At 33.8% G+C, this 22,816-nt stretch overlaps 1 protein-coding gene across 1 annotated transcript in view; it reads right to left on the reverse strand.

The window, feature by feature from the left end:
• Nucleotides 1-603: 603 nt before the first annotated feature.
• LOC144442564 (fatty acid CoA ligase Acsl3-like) overlaps nucleotides 604-22,816 on the reverse strand; it is a 32,751-nt gene continuing 10,538 nt past the window's right edge. The window contains exons 2-14 of the mRNA XM_078131944.1: nucleotides 21,251-21,643; nucleotides 16,352-16,529; nucleotides 13,618-13,724; nucleotides 12,432-12,573; nucleotides 11,587-11,731; nucleotides 10,051-10,246; nucleotides 9,416-9,555; nucleotides 8,523-8,695; nucleotides 7,803-7,877; nucleotides 7,045-7,233; nucleotides 6,377-6,543; nucleotides 5,145-5,259; nucleotides 604-4,025 (exon numbers count right to left, since the gene is read on the reverse strand). Coding sequence (XP_077988070.1) covers nucleotides 3,874-4,025; nucleotides 5,145-5,259; nucleotides 6,377-6,543; nucleotides 7,045-7,233; nucleotides 7,803-7,877; nucleotides 8,523-8,695; nucleotides 9,416-9,555; nucleotides 10,051-10,246; nucleotides 11,587-11,731; nucleotides 12,432-12,573; nucleotides 13,618-13,724; nucleotides 16,352-16,529; nucleotides 21,251-21,595 — 2,124 coding nt within the window. The 5' untranslated portion in view covers nucleotides 21,596-21,643 and the 3' untranslated portion in view covers nucleotides 604-3,873. The remainder of the gene's footprint in view (nucleotides 4,026-5,144; nucleotides 5,260-6,376; nucleotides 6,544-7,044; nucleotides 7,234-7,802; nucleotides 7,878-8,522; nucleotides 8,696-9,415; nucleotides 9,556-10,050; nucleotides 10,247-11,586; nucleotides 11,732-12,431; nucleotides 12,574-13,617; nucleotides 13,725-16,351; nucleotides 16,530-21,250; nucleotides 21,644-22,816) is intronic.

Below are 22,816 nucleotides of genomic sequence, written 5' to 3' on the forward strand. Positions count from 1 at the left end.
TTTCCGTACAAATGGTATCGTGTAATTAAATAAGTTACATGATGCTACAGTGTTTTTAACTGTGTTTACACTGTGGAGTTGGTGTTTGGATAATATATGACAATATGTGTACCTACTTTTACACCCTAATATATTCAATATTTCTCCTATATGTGATGACAACTAAAGCTTTTAAACCATTGTTCAAAAAATGTCTTTCATTGAACCAAAACAATTAACAGAAGACTAGTTTAATTATTCATTCCACTCGAGTATGTCCTGCACAGTATAATGCACAATGGCAAAATGTGCAGACGTCATAATGGGTGCTCAGTAGAAAAAAAGTAAACAAAGAAAAAAAATTAATATTTGTAAACAAATAGAAAGGCCTTTTACGAATCCCTGTGGTAGAACTAAAGGAGTTGGTAAACAAACGAGTAATCTCTGCAGATAAGATGTAACCTTATTGAATCATGGGCCCTTCGAGTCCGAGTTCAGGGTACAGAAAACATCACCCATAATGAGAGATCTCCATACAGGAATCATGCATACAAGAGCATTCCCCTCAATTTTCCCTGATTAGAGTTTATATAATTGAGTACACTGACAAACTGATTTGTGTCTAAATTGCTTTAATAGCTGTTAAAGTCACTGTATACAGCAAATGACAGAAACAAACAACCAACCAAGGTGAAACAAACTTGACAACTCTGATGAACTTTCAACCCTACAAGTATGACTTCAACTTTAGAGTTAACATTTTGTTTAAGGTCACAAGTACTTTCAATGGAAGAATACATCTATTACTGTGGAAAGCAAGGTATCGACTAAGATGTACAGAACTAAAAGTATTGTTAAATGTGGGTGATTACACCAGTGAGTTGTAGTGCCTGGGACCTGGGTTATGTGGATATAATATAATAACCCTGTCATCAAGATAGCATAAATACTAAAGTTGAATGAATGACAACTGTAAGGAAAATTTGTGATCAGAGATGTCACCCTACTGTTTGTGTAATTACATCATCCATTGCTAGCTTATATCAACATATTGCAACAGTTCTAGTTCCAAAGCAATCACACTTTTAGTTTGTGTTTGTGTTAGCTTCTCTATAAGTAACTTTCCATCGTCACTTGCCATCGTCTTAACACAAACATATCTGATAAAGGAGTGAAATGAACGCCTCTGTATAGAATGTGAATTGAAATGTACAACATATTCTACAGTCCGAACTTCAACTAAACAAACTTACATCTACTGTATGTATTCAAGCAACTAGTTTTACACACAATACAAAGTGAGTTAGTCTGTAAGGTATGTCGTGATGGGGCGCCCTCACACATTGGTCAACACCTTTCACGCAGGCCAGTGAGGGCAAAGTGACACAACATATCTTATAGTCTAATACTGAACTGAAAACATTTTATTAAATCAGTGCTCAAGTTGACAATACGTCACAAAGTATGAATACAGATTTGGGATGTTACTTTGAAACTGTTTCCATGGAGACTGTGTAATGCTATTTTTTAAATTATCTCAAACATCTAACCAAGTGATGGCTTTAGCCAGGGATGAAATGCTTATATGTATATGATGCACTGCCTTCTATATCCAAATAATTGAAAACTTAACAACTATCTCTAACAACATGTCAAATATTATGCAAATCTCATTAAATACATATTGAGAGTACAGGGTTACCGTGCCACACATAAAATTGATAACAAGTGACCATTTTAAGTATACTGTAGCCTTGGCGAGTGGAATCAAAAAGTCAACATCTTGTGTTATCGAAATATATACACTATCAATTAGTAGATGGGGATTATAGTATCTCCTTAAAAACTACAAATTTGTTACAAAGGAACTTGTTTCCACTAATAATGCATAAACACGGAGAGTTCTTTTCATACATTCAATTGTTAGAATATTTTAACAACAGCAAGTTGATGGTAAGATCTTAATAAATACAATACAGCTTAGTTTATTAATGGAAACAATTCCAATGACAGGTAAAATAAGTTTTGTTTTCATTTTAAATGTCTATTCATTAGGTTTATTCACAGACAAGGACTTTTTTTGTCTGTGGTTTAGTGTATCCACAACAAAGAAAGAATTTCATTTTAAAGAACCAGGTTAAGATAAAAGAAAACAATTATCATAGACACTTTGAATTTACTGGCTAACTGGTGATGAAAATATCTTTCACACTTTTTAAGTACTGGGCTTAAATCAAATCAAATGTCAATACAGCAAAGCATTGAGGCTTGTAGTCTGTAAGGTACGCCGTGACGGTGCGCCCTCAAACATCGGCCAACCCTAGAGAGGAGGCCGGTGAGGGCGAAACGTCACGACGTATCTTACAGTCTATGAGGCTTGTAGAGCACCCTAAATCAGCAGGAGTTGTACAGCGCCCTCACTCAGCAGGAGTTGTAGAATTGTACAGCGCCCTCACTCAGCAGTTTTGACAGGCGTATTCCAAATAAGGCAGTGAAATGGAACATTGTATTATACACATGCATATTATTAACAAATTATAGAGAATTATAACTTATTGAAATATACATACAAGTAAATTCATACTGGGTATCAAAATATTTGGTATAAATTTGGACAGTCAGGTTTTCAAAAACTTTTTGAATTTTTTTTTCCAAACACAAAAACATTTTTTTTTATCTCTTGAATCGTTTTCTGAATTTACCTAAATGTTTTTTCAGAAAGTTACTAAAAGTTCATTTCCATAGTAACAAGCTATGGAGTGTGCATTTCCATAGTAACAAGCTATAGAGTGTGCATTGCCATAGTAACAAGCTATGGAGCATTCATTGCCATAGTAACAAGCTATGGAGCATTCACGGCAAACTAAAACTACTGCATACTGGCATTTCAAAACCAGTTAAATAAAATAAATATATCATAATAATTCTTTCCTAAGTTTTATCTTTCTTGAATACCAACGTTCACATGCAACAAATCATTGCAAAGCCTATTTTATTAGAGTCTGTCACATCTAGTTTTGGATTAGCATATAATTTGCATGTAATTAGCATTCATTTGCATCTCATCAAATTAAGAATTTATATAATGTTGACCGACAATAAAAACACTAACGCTGTCAAAATTTATCAAGTAACATGAACTGAGTATATTTCTGTCTCAAGAAACATTACAATGTTATTAATTAAAATTTTACCTTTTTCTGTATTTTGTACACTGTATTGCAACCAGTTTACACCCCCAGAAATGACTGTGTTCGTTACATTTTGTGAAATGTGAATTTTATGTTACATAGCAATCAAATTTACGCCATAAATGATAACCTGTTTTCTTCAACATGGATATTAATAAAAGCTGAAATTGTCGTAACTTATTCGAAACTATGTATATATTAGTCTCTAAATATGCAATCAAAACAAAATTAACACAATAATCAAAACTAACTCGAAGGTAAAGTAACCAAAATATAACAGAAAATATACCATTCCATTAACTCAATTTACTTCATTTGCAAGCTAATTAAAATATCACCTAAACTGAATAAAAACAGTGATTAATATATGTACATCAGAAAATAAATGATCTTCCACAAACTAAACATCTCACACAATAAAGTCCATTGCATTTCAAAACACTGGCACTACTTTCAAATCTTGGCTACTTTCCAGAAAATTAATTTTCGATTTGGCATTATGCCAACTGAACACAAAGTCAAACAATGACAAATATATTGATATATTTTGAATATTACAAGTGAATTCAATTTAACTTATGATAATGAATACGGCTGACAATATTTGGTACACTAGTCAGATATATTTTCAAAACCACTTTACAATTTGAGTTGATAGATTTTCTTTGTGCAAGTTTATTGAGTCCTGAATCTATGAGGTATTCTATCCATATAATCTGTCGATGTCCGCCTGGTAGAATTTCTTGAGTTCTTTTCTTTTTAACTTGAATGCCTCGGTGACAAGTCCAGCATCTGGAGTCCAAACTTCAGGACACAGCATTATCTTGCCTGGCACTTCAAATCTTTCTAGTTTTGCTATGAAGAAAAAGAGAAATCAACAAAAATTTACTGAGATGTTTCAATTTGGTTTTGATCAGGAAATGTCTCTCACTTTCTCTATAATAATAATAATATACTTGTTACTCCATAATTATCAAATTTTGGAAATTCTAATATGATTGTCACTTGTACAGTGTTCATGTGTTGAAGCAGGAGGAAACCAGAGAGTACCAGAGGAAAACCTGCATTGTTCGATATAATCAAACTGAGCATCACCATTCTTACATACAGATCTGGTTAATTTTTAATCACACCCAGTCAGTGTTGGACAGGTTTGAACTCAGACTACAGTGGTGAGACACACACAACAAGCTAACCACTTGGCCACTGACAACCCTCACTGGCTACGGGGTTGTCAGTGGCAGAGTGGTTAAAGCACTTGATTCTTACCACTGCAGTCGGGGTTTGAACTAATTCAGAGTTTTATTAAGTTTACCATGCTGCTAGTAAGAAGAGTGTTGTTCAGTTTAACTCTACCAAACAACACGTTTTTTTCGGGTACTCCGGTTTCCTCCTGTATTAACACTGAATCCAGGAGGATGGCCCTCATTGGACTTCTTGGGAGACAAGAGTTTATATATATCATAGTCACGTGATTCAAAGCAACCCACGCATTCTGTATAGACAATGCTATGTCAAAATGGTGGTCTACACGTAACTGTAAATATGTGTTTAGGTTTTTTTTGTCATTTTTCTTCTATTAAATGTCATATTTTTTATAGTAATGTTCGAAAGCATAGCTGTAAACTAATTGTTCCAGGAAAAATGGCAAAAATACCAACATCTTTAGAAAACAAAGTCATGCATTTGGCCTTCTTGACAGAAGATGCCAACTCACATGTGCACATTCCATTGTCTTTCACATTTGTGTTCTGAATGCATAACTTAACACTACTTTGTATGCGTCATTACGTGTACGCATGCACAATAATGCTCTCATACATGTATGCATTCTAGTGTATCTAAACCACTCTATTACTATTATTACATATCATTCACAACCATACAGTAAGTCCTATTATTTGGTCACCATTTTCCAAACATTTAGTTTTACAGCATACAGTGCAACAAGATAATTTATCTGATTCTATTTACCTTGAGCAGAAGTTTGTTGAATAACTTTCATCACTTCTCTCTCCATATCTTTGTTCTTACATAAATCTTCCCAGCTGACCTCTTCACCAATACCATAGTGTTGAGATGCCAGTTTCTAGCAATGTCAAATACATCAAAATATTAGTACAAGGCCTCTCACCCAGTATCAGTGACCTCTCATTAACATTAAAAGACAAATTTGACATCTCAGTTGATATTAATTGGCATAGATAAAATACCAGTACATAACCTCTCATTAATATTGATACACTTAAATGTTACACAATCAAAATCAAGGTAAAATTCAGTCACTGTGATTCATCATTCAAAATGTAAACTATATGATATGATATGTGTTTTATTGTTATATACTGGTACATATATAATGAAATGTGCATTGATTTTGCGTGTAATGAAAAATTTACAAAAACAGTATTCTGTAGATGACTCCTAACATGAGATTGATGGGTCAACAGAGAACTTAAATTGATTCATTAAGAGTGCGGACTGCAGTTGGGTAAAAGCTAAACAATGTGCGATTAGAACCTGATTTGATCGAACGGTACTGCTCGCCTGAGCGCATAAGTTGGAATAAATTACGTGCTGGACGGAAATCGTCTTTTACAATTGACTGGGCTCTATTCTATACTTGAGCATTGTACAACTCATTAAGAAGCTTAACAATTTATCCTTCAGTTATAATATTGATGACAACCATGAACAGAACACACTAAATATCTACAATAATATACACACATAAATGCATAAATGGTTACATCTATACTACTGTTTGACACTAAACTACTAATTTCTAATACCTTGGCAACAACTCACAAGAAACTCTACTTTACAAACAGAAATGAGCTCTTGTGTCCAGCTAGTATCGTGAAGTCACACTGAAAACAAAGTAACTTAACAAAAGTTGCTAGAGGGCAGTATACTGGAATGGCCACATAATATCCTTTCTTCACATCAGGAATACACTACTGGTCCCTTCTACAGGATTATGTTGTTGACATACAGATGACAGAAATTGAACAATTTTAACTTAGATGCACTTTCATTATTCTGTCTAATGATTTCAAATCATGGGCACTTCATCTTGAAGCTACCTGTCATGAGTGTACAGCAGATAGCTGTATCCATCTACACAGCATACCTTTTACAAGATCTGTTGTAACTTTTACTACAGGTACTATTCTTACAACATATCATTTCCAATATCTACTTACCCTGAGATGTTTCTGACTTGGTACAACAAAGGCGATAGCATATGTTTGTGTACTGTTGGCATATGCACACACGTTATCAATCAAAAAGTTGGTTTTCAGAGAAGCTTCCACTTTACCAAGGGAGACATATTCACCAGCTTGTAACTTGACAAGGTCCTTCCTTCGGTCTGTAATTCAACCATAGATATATTTTAGTGATAATGCACATAATTAAAATTATACACAAGCCAAGTTATAGTCTTTAAACAGAAAATATGGATTATATATTATTACCCTGGTCGTTCTGTGTCACGACAATCAATGTCTACATCACTAGTTCTGCAGTGCTCAAAATATGTCAAAACATTCCAAATCATTATTTTTCCCAATTTTTCATAACTTATGCTTAAGAAGGTATAATATTATTCTCCAAGATTTGTCTTCATTCAGCTAGTCATGACCCAAGGATTTGCCACTACTTGTCTAGCAACTCCGCAAGTTGTGATAAGGCCCCTTAGGTCACTCATTATTTCCTTGGCTGAATGAATAAAATTATTGGAAATACTATCTTACTATATGTGGTATACCTCATTACACTGCATATACTGTATATTGTAATGTAACCACTGCAGAACTTAATTACATAGGGACACACAAAAAATTAGTCTTTCCAAAGAACTGACACCTACCAATGATTTTCAAGGAGCCATCTTCATGGAACTCTCCGATGTCGCCAGTAAAGAACCAACGTTGTGCATTCATTCTCTTGTACTCCTCAGCCGTCTTCTTTGGGTTCTTAAGGTATCCCATGGTAACATTACCACCACCTATCACAACCTCACCTCTAGGGTAGGGTTTATCATTGACAGTGTAACCACCTAGAAAGTACATCACAACATTGTGTTATTACCATGGTAACATTACCACCACCTATCACAACCTCACCTCTAGGGTAGGGTTTATCATTGACAGTGTAACCACCTAGAAAGTACATCACAACATTGTGTTATTACCATGGTAACATTACCACCACCTATCACAACCTCACCTCTAGGGTAGGGTTTATCATTGACAGTGTAACCACCTAGAAAGTACATCACAACATTGTGTTATTACCATGGTAACATTACCACCACCTATCACAACCTCACCTCTAGGGTAGGGTTTATCATTGACAGTGTAACCACCTAGAAAGTACATCACAACATTGTGTTATTACCATGGTAACATTACCACCACCTATCACAACCTCACCTCGTTAATCACATACGTTAGTTTTCCTTCAATTTAACTTTTAACTCTCACTTTTGTTCAGACATTTCATATTCTAAATATAAATACAATATTATTATTCAGTCTGTCAGAGTGTCAGCTTACCTATTGAACAAAAAAAATGACTGATAATGCAAACTATGACCCTAGTTTTGCCCACAATTACTGTTCTTACCTTCTGTCCAGTTAACTAGTTTGATATCATTACACCATAGTGGTGGACCAACAGTTCCTGTCATTACATCATCAGCTGTAACAAAGAATATAATATAATCATTCTAGAATCCCTGCTACAAGGATGACAATCTCATGGTAAGTATTTCTATGTGGTTAACATTTAGTTTGCGTGCGTGTATGTGTGTGTGTGTGTGTGTGTGTGTGTGTGTGTGTGTGTGTGTGTGTGTGTGTGTGTGTGTGTGCATGTGTATATGTGTAAGTATGTATGTATGTATGTGGGTGTGTGTGTGTATGTGGGTGTGTATGCATATGCGTGTACATGTATGTATGTATGTATGTATGTATGTATGTATGTATGTACATATGTATGTGTGTATGTATGTACATATGTGTGTACATGTACGCATGTATTTGTGCATGCATGTGTGCATAATTTATGTATGTACATGTATGTGTGTGTGTGTGTGTGTGTGTGTGTGTGTGTGTGTGTGTGTGAGTTCATGAGTATGTGCATGTAAAGTCAACTAAGACAACTTCTGATAATTTTTTCTCTCAATTTTGTTTTATCAACATGTGCATATAGTTTTTGTTTGTTTTTCTGTTATTAATATTGTGCTGTAACTGTTACAGTACATGTTACAAACCATTCTGAGACTTATTTGAACAATTTTCAACAGGTTAATAAAGTTGATAAGATTATACAACTACTTCTACTAACCTTCTACAATAGTACCAGCTCCACACGTCTCTGTCAAACCATACCCTTGTAACATAGGACAACAGAAACATACATGCATAAAGCGTTGAGTGGCTGGTGAGAGTGGTGCACTACCACATAATATCATCCTTACACGTCCACCAAGAAGACTACGAATCTTCTGAAACACCAATCTAAAAAAAACAAAAAACATTTTATACCACAAAGAACTGAGTGAGTGATATTGTTTCCAACTGTTTACCATATTCATAGATGATGTCTTATACTGTTACAGTTAGTAATAGTAAACTTCCAAGCTCTGATGTCGGAACTATGTAAGATATGTGATATGATTCCATAGGAAGGAAATAACATTTTTGGTTGCATAGCTGTAGTTTATAGATATACTGAAAACTGTTCAGCTGCATTGAAAGATGTCACCCGTTTTTTGTCTGCCAGGATTTCTACTAATTTGCAATACTGTATAAATGTAAAGTGTAGTTCTAAACACAACATTGTAAATTATACCATGCACGAGTCAAGGTGAACAAAAAATATGGAATATATACTCTGGTCGCTCTACGTCACGACAATGCACATCTATGTAATGACAACACGTGTCTACATCACTGGTTCTGCTGTGTTTGAAATATGAGTCAAAACATTCAAAATTACCATTACTTTCCCTGATATTTCTTTGATATTACTGCCGCTGGTAAAATTGTTATTCTCCAATATTTTTCTTTACTCAGCTGGAAAATACTCGTGACCTAATGCTTGTCAACTTACGAGTCACTATAAGGCCCCTTAGGTCACTCATATTTCCCTTGGCTGAACGAAGAAAAATTGGGGATCAACATCTAATTATTACCTGAAATATTTTCAACAACATATCAGATTATTTTCTAACTTACCTGTTAATAATAGGTGTATCAAAGTGTCTCTCCACCTGCTTCACTTTATAGTTATATGCCCAGTGAAAGAAAGCTCTCTGGAAATCACTACCTTCATTCACCTTGTCCATTACACCTTTGTACACTCTATCAAGAATCAACTGGGAAAAAAAGTGTACACTTCAAAGTTATTGAATTTTTACACAGCTTTCACTTTGGCTTGTTAGTTCATTACAACGTGGTGTTGTTGTTGTTGTTGTTGTTGTTGTTGTTGTTGTTGTTGATTTTAAATGACAATTTTTACACATTTTGACAGCTAGTTCTATGCTCTTTCACCAAATCTATATGTTATTAGAGCAGTGGATTACTATACATATATCATCTTTGTACTGCTAAGCTCCCCTATTGAATTCGATAAGTTTCATCACCTCAATACATCAAACATGAGGATCTCATCTTCATGTTTCTCACATAATACATTATACCAATGACATTTGGATCAGTTGTATGTCTACTGGAGTAGTACAAGACTCAACACAGAGTCATGTACTTTGTTGAAGAAGACAAAGTGTGCATTCCTAAAGTATATATTAATGTCTAGATTCAAATCTTCACACAAACACATATAGCTAATAGTTATGACCTATCATACTTACCGGTACAGTGGTCATCAGAGTTGGTCTTAGCATAGCCACATCACCTTTGCTGCCACGTTTAATTTTACTAGAGTTGTCTGTGAGAGTCAGGGGAGATGAATAACCAATACTGGCACCATGGATTAATACAGCTGTCTCTGCTGCAAGTTCAAGTACGTGTGCCAAGGGTAGGTAACCAATGAAACTGTCTGAAGGTCTGGAACATAGAAATGGAGTTCATGAAATTCATCAATTGTGCTAACGATAAAAGTTAACTTTTTGGAATTTAGTTTGAAATTGAAGCAATTACGTAGCTTTCATCTGAATCACTCAGATGCCATTCATGTTATGATGTTAAGTCAGCAGGTCAAGTGGCACCATAGCGAAGTCTTCTGACAGTGGATGATTTGTATATAGGTGGGAGTTTGTAAATAAAGTCATAGTTGAGTTGAGGTTACATCAAAAGTTATCAAACTATTCACTGAGCCTTGTTTTATGGAAAACAAAGTCTCATAAAGTTGCAACAGCCAAAGAAATAATTCCTATTTGTTTAGATTTCATTGCTTTCTTTTCTCTCCAACAATGAAAGTTCACATGAGTAAGACAAATAATCAACAATCAATGAACATTTTGACTGAGTGAATTAATTGGACATTTACCGGAAACTGAATGTTTTGCAGAACATTAAAACATACATCATACAATGTACAAATATTGTTTTGATTAATCTGTCATATATATTAATTTTGATAACATGACAGAAAGGCATACATTTAATAATACGTTAGCTTTAATTAATGTTACATTTTGACCCAGCTTTAATATATATTGTGGTTTTCAAGACTGCAAAATTGTGATATTTTGCAACAACCCCTTCCATTCAATAAACTCTTACTGTGTTTACTTCAATTTACACAACCAATAAATTCTAGTCATAATATCTTTAGGAATGTTAACCTAAATCTTGACTTGGGTTGGTTTGATTGTTTCAGGTTAATGTTTATTGGAAACTTTCCAACCATTGTATGGACGACAGAATGAATGCAAGTTGCACCATCAGAGTGGAAAAACAAGTTATATACTGTTAGATTTAACAGTAATATTTATAATACACAAGCTGTTATTTCATATCTAGAATTCACAGAGACAATGAAATGTAGTGATAATTCAACAAACTGGAGTCAACTAATGTCAGCAAAGTTTGTTTTATAAAACTCTAAAGTGAAAACCACATGAAGTCAAACTTTGGGAAAGTTTATGTTTTATGTACATGTAACTTCAAAGGGACAACACAATGTAGTGATACTTCAACAAAAGTTAAGTTTTATATATCACTACAGACAAACAACTAAATGTAGCGACACTTTGGCAACGTTTATGTACATCTGTGTGACAATGAAATGTAACAACTGTTCAACAAACTAATGTTTTATATCTAGAACCTTCAAGTGACAACCAAGATTAGCAATATACATTATTTCATATCTACAATTTCAAAGTGATGAATTCATATATTACCATACACACATAGTACAAATACTTGAGTTTTTCACTTACCCTAAATTCTGTACTTTCTGAGACTGTCCTGATAATCCTGACATTAGATTACTGTGTGAAATCATAACTCCTTTAGGTGTACCAGTTGAACCACTAGTATACATAATAACTGCTATGTCTTCTGGACGGGGTGCTGACTTACCATCTGAAATTATAATATTGTAAATATATAAAACTGTTTTTACCTACACTTCTGACACAGCTAAAATTGAAGACATATTTATTATGTCATGCAATGCTGAATTGAATACAAATAACTCGTAGAAATCAGAGATTATATGTATTATTTTTCTGCAAATTTGCTTTTTCAAATAAACATATGTAATAATAACATAACCCCATGCCACTTGAGTTTCAGTGTGGATGCTCAGAAATATTTGCACAAGTGCTTGCAATGTTTTCTGCTGCACTTTCACTTGCTACGCTCATGAAAGTGCGGCCACAAAAAACACTGAAAGCACTTGTGCAAATACCCCAAGTACACCACACTTGCACTCGCATGTCATGGGGTTCTGTCATAGTACACATTTCCACACTGAACTTTCCAATGGCAAACTTTGCTATATTAAAAACTCTGCAACAAAACATTACACAACATATACTTTCTACACTTGTAAATTGTAAACGGCAAACACATATATCAAATTTTTCAAATATGAATATAATTGCAGTCTCTCAGGAAGTGAAAATTTGATAATCTTTTGGACCAATTACCAATATATAGAATGTATTTATCACCCACATGTTAACTTGTTCTCCTCACTTCAATTCTGATAAAAGTGAATACTTTGAGAATAACTGCACATCCTGCCATATTGACTTCAATATACTATACATATACTTACTCCTTCTATTTGTACCAAGTTTTTCTACACTAGAAAGACTGTGTACTTGTACTGAGGATGGAAAACCTGAAGGAATGACCGGTTTCAGTTGGTCTTCCATGTATATAATGTGACGTACTTTAGGTATTCTGTCTTTGATATTCTACAAGTAAAATAAAAACATACCATAAATTATGGGAATGAATGTTAGTAGACTCTGGGTTCATTGTATCAAATGAAAATTTCTACTCACAAAGCAAAACAATTCCCAGTACATCTCTGATGATGCTCACAAGACATTAATGAAAATTTACGATTCACATCCAAGAAATATTCTGACTGTGTGAGTAGAAATTTTTATTTAATACCATAAATTAATTTATATACCAAATCATATATTCTTGTAAAATGCATTTATAGTATATTGACATGTCTGGAATACGAGTATGACCAAAAAAAATCCAACATTTTGAAATTTGCTGTACACCTGAATATTTTCATTGTTATGTTAAGAAAAAGTTTCAATTTTTTCAAGATGACATAAAAAATACAGAAATGACAAATATGTATTTTGTTGCCATTTGTATATTTTGATATTATTCCTTTTACATAGTATTTATGATATAATATTTAATAGTACTCAATAATACACCACATAGTCTTCTGAAATAGTTGAAGATAAAAAATTCACAGAATTTTCTAGAAAGTAGAATATCAAGGTTTCAAGCTCCTTGTAAAGTTTGAATACAAAACAACAAATAGTACAACATTATAAGTTTGCAAATACAGATAAACATTCATAAATGAGAAAATAATATAATTGTTAAAGTGGCAATTTGGATTAGAATTAGGGTCACATTTTTAATTTTATTTTTCATTTTTAATTGATAAAACAACTTTACTATTTTTACTATTTGAAAAATCAATATGAAATGACATATACCAAGTCCTTGTTTGTAACTCATTTAATTTCAAAAAGAGGTAAAAAAAGTGTTTTTATTGTACGAACAAGAACAAACATTTTACCCATTTTTGAATATTTTGCAAATTATTGAGTTACAACCAAGGACTTGGTATATGTCAATTCATATTGTCTTTTCACTTGGTAAAATATACTAAATTTGTTTTATCAATTAAAAATTAAAAATAACTACCCCAATTCTAATCTAAATGGCAACTTTAATACTAAATGTTTATTTTGGCTTACTTTGAGTTTTGAGACAAGGCTAGCACTTGTGACTACGTGTGTAACTTCAGTTTCATTAATACCATGACATAAACCATCTTCACCAAGAGTAGCATAAATTGTGACAACTGAAAAAAGAAAGAGAAAAAAAACATTAAATAAACCAATCTGCAGGTAGTGTTATCAAATGCTAGCCTAAGTGTATGTTTGGGATATTCAGTATGAAACTGGTGACATTTATATAATATAACTCAATTTCTTGAAATATCCTCAAGGAGATGTCCCTGTAGTTGAAGACATGAAACTTAATTACCATGTATAGGTCTCTATCAATAAAGGTTACATGTATTAACCTTTCACTGCTGTATTTACAATACATACTTCAAAACCTAGTAAGTTGTTGAAGACATGCTATTCTACTATAACCTCATTTCATTATAGTTCTATGACGTAACTAGTTTTCATTTTCTGTAAGTACTGATTTCAAAGTATTTGGGTCATCGGGAACACTTCATTAAATGTTTAATGTCGAATATTAAGGCACTGAAATGACAAGTTTATAGGCTAGTGTCTTTCAAGATCTTTTTTTAGTTATTGTAAGTCTGGCCCAGGGTGTAGTTAAGTTTTTGAGTATGTGGGTAGTAGATCTTACATACACGCCTAATGTGTGTGTGTGTGTGTGTGTGTGTGTGTGTGTCTCTGTGTGTGTATGTGTGTGTGTGTGTGTGTGTGTGTGTGTGTGTCTGTCTGTCTGTCTGTATGTATGTACGTCTGTCTGTCTGTGCCTGTCTGTGTCTGTGTGTCTGTGTGTGCCTGTGTCTGTCTGTGTGTGAGTCTGTCTGTGTGTGAGTGTGTGTGTGTGAGTGTGCCTGTGTCTGTGTGTGAGTCTCTGTGTGTCTGTCTGTCTGTCTGTCTGTCTGTCTGTCTGTCTGTCTGTCTGTCTGTCTGTGTATCAGTGAAGAATAACTACATGTACAAGTACAAGTTTACTATCAAAGGATCACTATTCCCTTTTCTTGGACTTGTTCAGTTTATTACTCAAGTCATAACGTGTTGGTTGACACTAAAGTAAAATGATAAACTATGTAGAATTATAGAAATCAAAAGACAAATCAATTTGTATTACAAAAGAGAAGCGTAATGAAATACACTGAAATTGGCATGTACTACAAATAGTGCCATCTTTAGACATTACAATCTGTGAATACCACATAACTAAACCCATTATAAGAACTATAAATATACCAGATATGTAGTAGTATATCATAACAACGGTTGGTACTACAAGTGTACGTCAGTAGCACTAGGAATGTATACATAAATAAATAAATATGATAGCTTGTCTACTACACTAATCACTTGGAAGATCAACAACTGTGATAATATTTCACAGACATTGTCAAATTATTCCCAATTCTCCACTACACTGGCAATAGATCTGACTTACAAGAATTCTCCAAAGAAAATTTAGTATTTTTGATTGCCATACAAAAGCTATCTCTAGTACGCATTATCCAGTGCTACGGAGCGATGCGACGACTTTGATTTAGATGAAACGTAGCAAAAAAGGCATGAACGACTGTCAACAGTCTAGATAAAAACATAAAAAGATAGTTGCTAGGCAACTGAAGTTTATATTACATGCCTCAATATACACAATCAAGTTTTTCTTGTCATTGTTTAGAGTTTATAAACATACAGGATAGTTTCTGACAAGTGGGGTTTATATTATCTGAGCGCTATCTATATAAATGAAATTGCACATGGTCAGAATTGTAATTTTTACAAGTTACTTTCATATTGTGGAGAATCATAAAATGGAATAGTAATACTAGTACTACATTCTACATTATGTAAATGTCATGTAATTTAATATCTTTAACATTTACAATTTATCTCTAAGTCTTCTTAAAATATTAAAAGTAATATAGTATACAATATTACAGCAACAACGTTATGTGGGTGTTTATACCAGCAGATTACTATTTGATCCTGAGGTGTAATAAGAGCTGTAATATACAATGTCCAATGATTCTTTAACAGTTTCCTCCAAGGTTCAGCATTTCAAATGTACACACAAATCAAAATCCATATAATATTATTACATTACTCCAGGATGTCAGGCAGAGATTAATATAACCCTCTTGTTGATCAGAAGCAGACACTCACATTGATTTCCAATATTCAACACTATATATTAAAGCTACATTAACATCCAAAACATTATATTATATTCATTGTAACCAACATAGGTGTTAGATTAAAAACATTTCACAACTTGTTAAAAATTGTTACTTGTAAATCAAGTACCTTCACAATCACCGTCTACAGTGAATTTCACAATACCGTGCAGCTTTTCCTGTTTGATTAAAAAACGCAGAACAAGAAACTGAACATGTTACATTTTAAGATAGCAAGATTGAATGAGTACAGTTTCTTGTTACATTTTGTCTAAAGTGAGATGAACTACCTATGCCATCATACAGGCATCAAATGAACACCGCAAAGGACATTTTACGCCCTTCATCGGGTGTTTGATACTAAGAAAAACATTGGTTCCCGAATGTATGCATGGAGTTGAAATACATTTAAACAGTTTATTTCATTTAGACTAAACATAGCAAAAAATGTGATCTTGCTATTGAAGTGTGGCATATTCAGTTTCTTGTTTGGTTTCTGCGTGGTTGTATCAAACAGAAAAGCTGCACATTATTGAGAAATTCACTGTATGTATTTCAATAACTAATATACATACCTGGAAAGTTGTACTTGAAGCATGCTTGCATGGTAATCATAAATTCTGCACGTGTCTCAGCAAAGATAACCACACTCTCTCTTGGCTTCAGTCCCAGTGATTTCAAACCAGCGCCTAAATTCTCTGCTCTCTCATTAACTTCATCAAATGTCTCCCACGTATAATCACCAAGAATCAACTGTTAACAAAACCAAAAGAAATTGATGGTGTATCGCTAAATGGATGCAATGTTTAATGAACAGGACTCAAATGATCAGTTTTGAGTTCAATTCAGAACAGAAGGAACCAAGTTTATAGTTTATTATACCAGGCACAAGCTAAGTTGAACAAAAAATATGGAATAATATATACTCTGCCAGACATTCTACATCATGACAACATGTGTCTATGTCATGACAACATGTGTCTACATCACTGATTCTGCTGTCTTCGAAATACGAGTCAAAACGTTCAAATTTACGATTGCTTTCCCCAATTTCTCATTGATATTACTGGTACTGATATAATTATGCCATTCTCCAATATTTTTCTTCATTCAGGCCGAAAATACTTGTGACCTAAGCGTTGTTTGTCACTACTCGTCTAGCAACTCGTTCTGAAACAGCCCCTTATGTCACTCGTATTTTCCTTGGCTGAACAAAGAAAAATATTGGGAATATTAAACATTTAATTACATTTTACAATGACAACTAATTAAGCTGCAAAAAGGAAATGTGTGCAAAATTTTTTAAGGGGTGTAGACATTGTTGAACCTCCAAGTCCTATCAAGACATTATGTCAGTGTGTAGAGTTTTTGGATTTACGTCACAATAGTATTGTTTTGAATGATACAACATTCCTGTCAACTGAGATTACCTTCTAAGTCACTGTTCAGCCCTTTCACTTTTTGCAACTCAATTCATTTCCATTGTAGGCAGCCTGATATCCATACACTCACTCACTACAAAATATGTATTATTTTCCTTCAAGTGAACAAAACAATCTATAAAGTCTTGGCTATAACAGAGCATATCATTTTCCTTCTAGTGAACAAAACAATCTAGAAATTGCAGGCTAACTACTGGGTATATCATTTCTTCCCTAGAACAAGACAACATGGATTTGAGGCTAACTATTTGTTGTCCCCCTCCCCCCCCCCCAAAAAAAAAAAAAGATTCCAGCATAATACAATGACAAAATGTCTTCCTTATCCATTAATTACTAGAATTATTTGATAATAACTTGCTTAACAAAGAAAAATTAACTGAGAAACTGTGACAAAATATTCACTTTACTCAGGCAATACCCTGCTCTACAACTGACAAACTGAATTGTGGAATCGTAAAAATAAAATACGATTTATGACTTTCCAAATTTTGAAAATATTGACGAAAACACTACTTTTGGATTCCTTTCTGTTTTATCTTTAAAACATCAATTACAATTAAATATCTTGCATCAGCGTACTCAGACAGAAAGTTGGGTGATAACATTTAATTGCACTCAGTGGTATTGCTCAGTCCTATCTGAGTTTGTGTACGCCTACCACATGACCTAAAAAGATAAAATTCTTATCTTTGATTTCTAGTAGAAAATACACACAGTTTGACATTCAGAGTGACAATGAGAAAAGTTTATTGTGCATGTAGACATCATCTTCTAGATAAGCTTTGCCAATATTGAAGTAGAAAGCTTGGAAGATACAATCTCATGGCACCTTCACCAATATTGTCAATTACTATATGGCGTATGACTATGTAGCAGTGATTAATTAAATCGGTGCATACACATACTTTTGGTATTTTCACTGCAGTGTGATACCGAAAACGGTGCATACCAGAATGTGAATGAGCATATTATCAATATGCATGACATAAACATTATCAAGTATTTCTTACAAAATGTGTTATTTTGGATAAACAAATGTATTAGTTCATTAATAACAGAAGGCCATCACATGCAAGTGCTAGTGCATACATAGTCATGTGTTTGTGTTTGTGCTAGCAGTGTTTTCTAAGTACTGCACTTTCATTCACTATATTCATGATATACATCTATGGTAAGTACTCTTACAATTACCCAAAGTCCACCACACATGCATTCATGTGTCAACTGTCATGGGGTTGTCATGGTAATCAAACATAAATTTGAAGGATGCACCTACTGATAATGTACGGAAGATGATGAAAAGAGCACTCAGAAAATTTCACTTTTTTATTAGATATTGAAATTCCATTGAATATACTGGTGAATATTGATTTAGAAAGACTATATTTTAAGCTGAGAAGAGAAGTCAGGTGCAGCTGTGTTTTGAATTTTTTTACTCGATTTGAAAACAGATGTTTATTATAAGTATACTGTCATGACAAGAAGCAGGACTACAATCAATCATGTGAAAAATAGAAAATAAAGAAAAATAGACAAAAATATACAGAAATAAAGTCTTATTTATAGATCGGGATTCATGGTATTTTAACAGCGGCAAACTACATCTATTTGTATCACCGTCTCTTATCGTCATCATCATTATAAATTCCTTTGAATTAGCACCAACCAATTACAACACATATTATATAGCTAGTCAAGTGATGGATGTAAATATAACTTCTTGTACTTCAAGTTTTAATGGTAAAAGAACATTCCCTGAGGGCCTTACTATTAGAAGTAAATTCTCAAAGTGTTGTGTGCGTCATTCCTTGAGATGTTTGCTGACCTTGAACTTAATAGCTTGAATTACCTTATGTGTAAGGGCATATCTAAGATGGAATGTATTAATATACATTTGTCAAGCGGAACACAGCTGCTGTTAAATGATTCATGTTAGCATTCTTATCATTCATATCAAATTCATTAAAGCTACACTTGCTGCAACTGGAAAGATTTTTGGGAACTGTTTTTATTAGAAGTAATGACTTACTTGTAATATCATACACCTGAATAGTAATGAATCACCTGATGACAAATGTATTTCTGTACCTGTATACGTAAATTAATGTGGTAGAAATCCAATCAAAGTTTTTGGGTCTACATCCTAAAATCAGCACCCTAATTTAATTCTGTTTTATACTACTTATGGATAAAATCAACCTCTAATTTACATGTACAATGTCTGATTATTGTATTTTAACACTTGTCAGTACATAAATTGTTGGCTGTCTCAGTGTCTGATCAAAAAATTAATACAGTATGTAACTCCTGTTACCCACTTACAGCTAAATGCGTATACTGGGTATACTGAAGTCCTACCACCAGTGTACCCTCTAAGCCAATTTGATGTGCCACTGACACACACAATTTGTAGTGACACACCAAAATTTGGTGTTCCCTATCTCTTACTATGTGGTGACTCACAAGAAATGACAGTTTTTATCACTCTAACCCACAACAACAACAATTTGGCTATCACAAGAGGCCTACCACATGTATGTCTTAACTCAGTCTAGTCTCTACAGTTACTGCAGAGAGACTACACTACATAAACTCAAATTGACTATTTTCAGCTGCTAGATCAATCATAATTGTTAAGATAAAATATATCAGCATGACTTGTAGCCCCCAGCCATTCCTTCAAAAACTCACATATTTTCTTAACAACACAGAGCTATAAATCTGAGTGCTACAAAACCATATATCAAACTTTTTAAGTTTATCTCAGCTATTATCATATTAATATTATTATACAAAATGTTGTAATTTATATTCATTTCCATGTATTTAACATTCTAAAGAGCACTGAGACACAGTGCAGTATTAGTATTTTTTTAAAGAAATTGAAATATTATCATTATTAGTAGTAGTAGTATACAAATGTTATATTATACTAGCATTACTGCATGGCACACAAAAAGGTATCCACCACAGTGTTGCAGCCAGAGGGGTTTTTTGGGTCATTTGACACACATTTTTTGGACCTGACCTACAATTTTGGAAGTGATGGGTCATAGATGACCCACACTAACATTGTATGTAAATATGTTTCGCAATAGTGCGCAACATGACCATGTCTATAGCAACAGCCAAATGATCGTGTATATTGCATAGATAATGACAGGATTGGATAGGCAACTGCATAATCATCCAGCAAATATCTAGCATGGATCAGCATGTGGGTAAATATTTTGCAGTTGTGCTACAATGAGATTGGGGCTTTTTTTTAATAATAAAGTCCAAAAAAAACTTATGATGACCCAGAAAAATGAAAGTCTTGGGACACTATGTCCCACTCTTTCCAAAGGCTGGCTGCAACACTGCACCATATTTCCCTGTTTTAAAAATAATCTTTTTTAATGCAAATCAAACTGATTTGATATTTGCTTGGGTACAATATCTTCAAATGTATTTAATGTACATTTTCAAGATAACAGAACCCTTTTAACAAAGTAATAGATTCAATCTTGATAACTACAACTTACAAGGTTTCCAATATAAATATGAAACACTTGGGACCATACTTCATATCTTATAAAACTGGGCAGGCATAGTTTCCTGTACATTGTACCATAATTTTGGTCAGGATCAGCCTCAGTAAAATGACTTGGGAACTCACAGAATATACCTACTTACCACCCGTTAACAAAAACACTGTTGTTAATACAGCAATGAGCCATAAAACTTAGTTGAACAGTGACAAAAACAACAACAACAACAACAATGTATATTAAAGATATCTTGCTTTGCTAGAATTAACTCAGAACAATAATTATGATATTAGCAAATCTGTATTCTGTCTAGCTGTGTCTGTCTGTCTGTTTGTCTCTGTCTGTCTGTCTGTCTGTCTGTCTATCTGTTTGTCTGTCGATGACTGTTTGCAATTGGGCTATCCATAGGTAATGATAAATATGGCTTGCAATTCTAAACAAATGTTCCTCTACCCTCGAGGCCCTCCATCTCCACCTCCCTTGAAGAAAAATGACACCATACCTTCTTGAAGACTCTTCCATTTGGCTGTACTTCGTCTTCTTCACTGAGTAGTTCCCTGGTGCCAAGAAAACGTTTGTTTCCATATTTACCAACAGTCCTGGTAAATAACTGATCCAATGTAGAACATTCCTGGAACACTTTGGTAGTCAGTGTGTCTGGGTTATCCAATGCCCTATAGGTACGAGAGTCCCTTGTCTTTCCGATAGGGACAGCCTTTACACGCCGTCCCCTCCGCCGACTTGCAAACGTGAAAATGTAACATGGTATGTATGTAGCTACAAAGTATGTCCAGGCTACTACAGATAGAATCAGAAGTATAATCTTGATATAAATTGGCTCCCCCATCTGATAACTCTGTCACTTCAGGGTTGTCCACTATAGAAAGAAACTTTTCTGTTGAAAAAAAACAACACATATTAGGAAATTCAGTGATACATGTATGTTTCAAACACCATCAAATATATATCACATATTACCAGTATTGTCATGTTAATATACATTTATTTGGTCATACCCACTATATCATATCTGGTATTCTTGTCATGTTTCATTTTCTATTTGTTGTCAAATTTACAACCAGTAACTTTCCATTGCAAATTTCCGGTATGAGAGCTCTATATTTCATTATACACTATGTACTGTTCACAATTTACTATTAACATTACACACTTCCAGCAGGAAACCATAGAGTTGCTGAGCTCAATCTTAGGTCATTTTTCCACAGGTGTATACGATAAACCATAATAATATCTCACTGATTCTCAGCATACAGGTTTCAACTCAAATATTTCTCTTCATTTTTTTGGAGAAATTATCAATATTAAAAACATCTCATTATCAACATCGGCATTCAAATTTTTGTAACTGCCAGCCTTTACTACCGTCATCTCTTGTATGAAGCACAAATTTGGAATTAAATTCATCTGTACAGAAATTTATAAATGAGATTGAAATTGCGTGGAGGCAATTCTGTTGGGACAACATACAAAAGGCAAGCATCAAAAATGATCACGATCATGCATATCACTAAGATTGAGTTACCAAAACATGCCAAACTTTTTAAAATAATTTTTTTTTAAATATTTGTAGAAGCGTTCGATTTCAGATTGACTACATCATAATCCTGGGGTTTTTTTCCAGTCTTTCCTGTATCCATTATCTTATGATATAAACTAGTCACGACTTCTGTCTCAGTGTTTCCACAACTGAATCTGATTGGTCAGTACATATGAGACCATATAACGTATAGCTGGCAGCTTTGAATGACGGCATTACAACTACATGTATGTACGTAATGTACATACATCATAATGATGTCTTTTCACTCAAAACAAAACTGAGTAACATATGTTGTCAATGGAATAGTCCGACTTGCATAATTCATATACAATGTACAATCTACATGGTTTGCTACGTGTACAATGAATCAGGATGGGAGTTACATTTCGAGAGTCCAGGCTCCTGAAATAATATTCAGTCTCCTACATGTATTACAGAGACAGCATCAATAACCCAGACACCAAAGTAGTAAAACAGCCAGATAAATTGCTCCCCACGCAAAGATTT

The sequence above is a fragment of the Glandiceps talaboti genome, chromosome 11, assembly GCF_964340395.1.
Source record: "Glandiceps talaboti chromosome 11, keGlaTala1.1, whole genome shotgun sequence".
NCBI lineage: Eukaryota > Metazoa > Hemichordata > Enteropneusta > Spengelidae > Glandiceps > Glandiceps talaboti.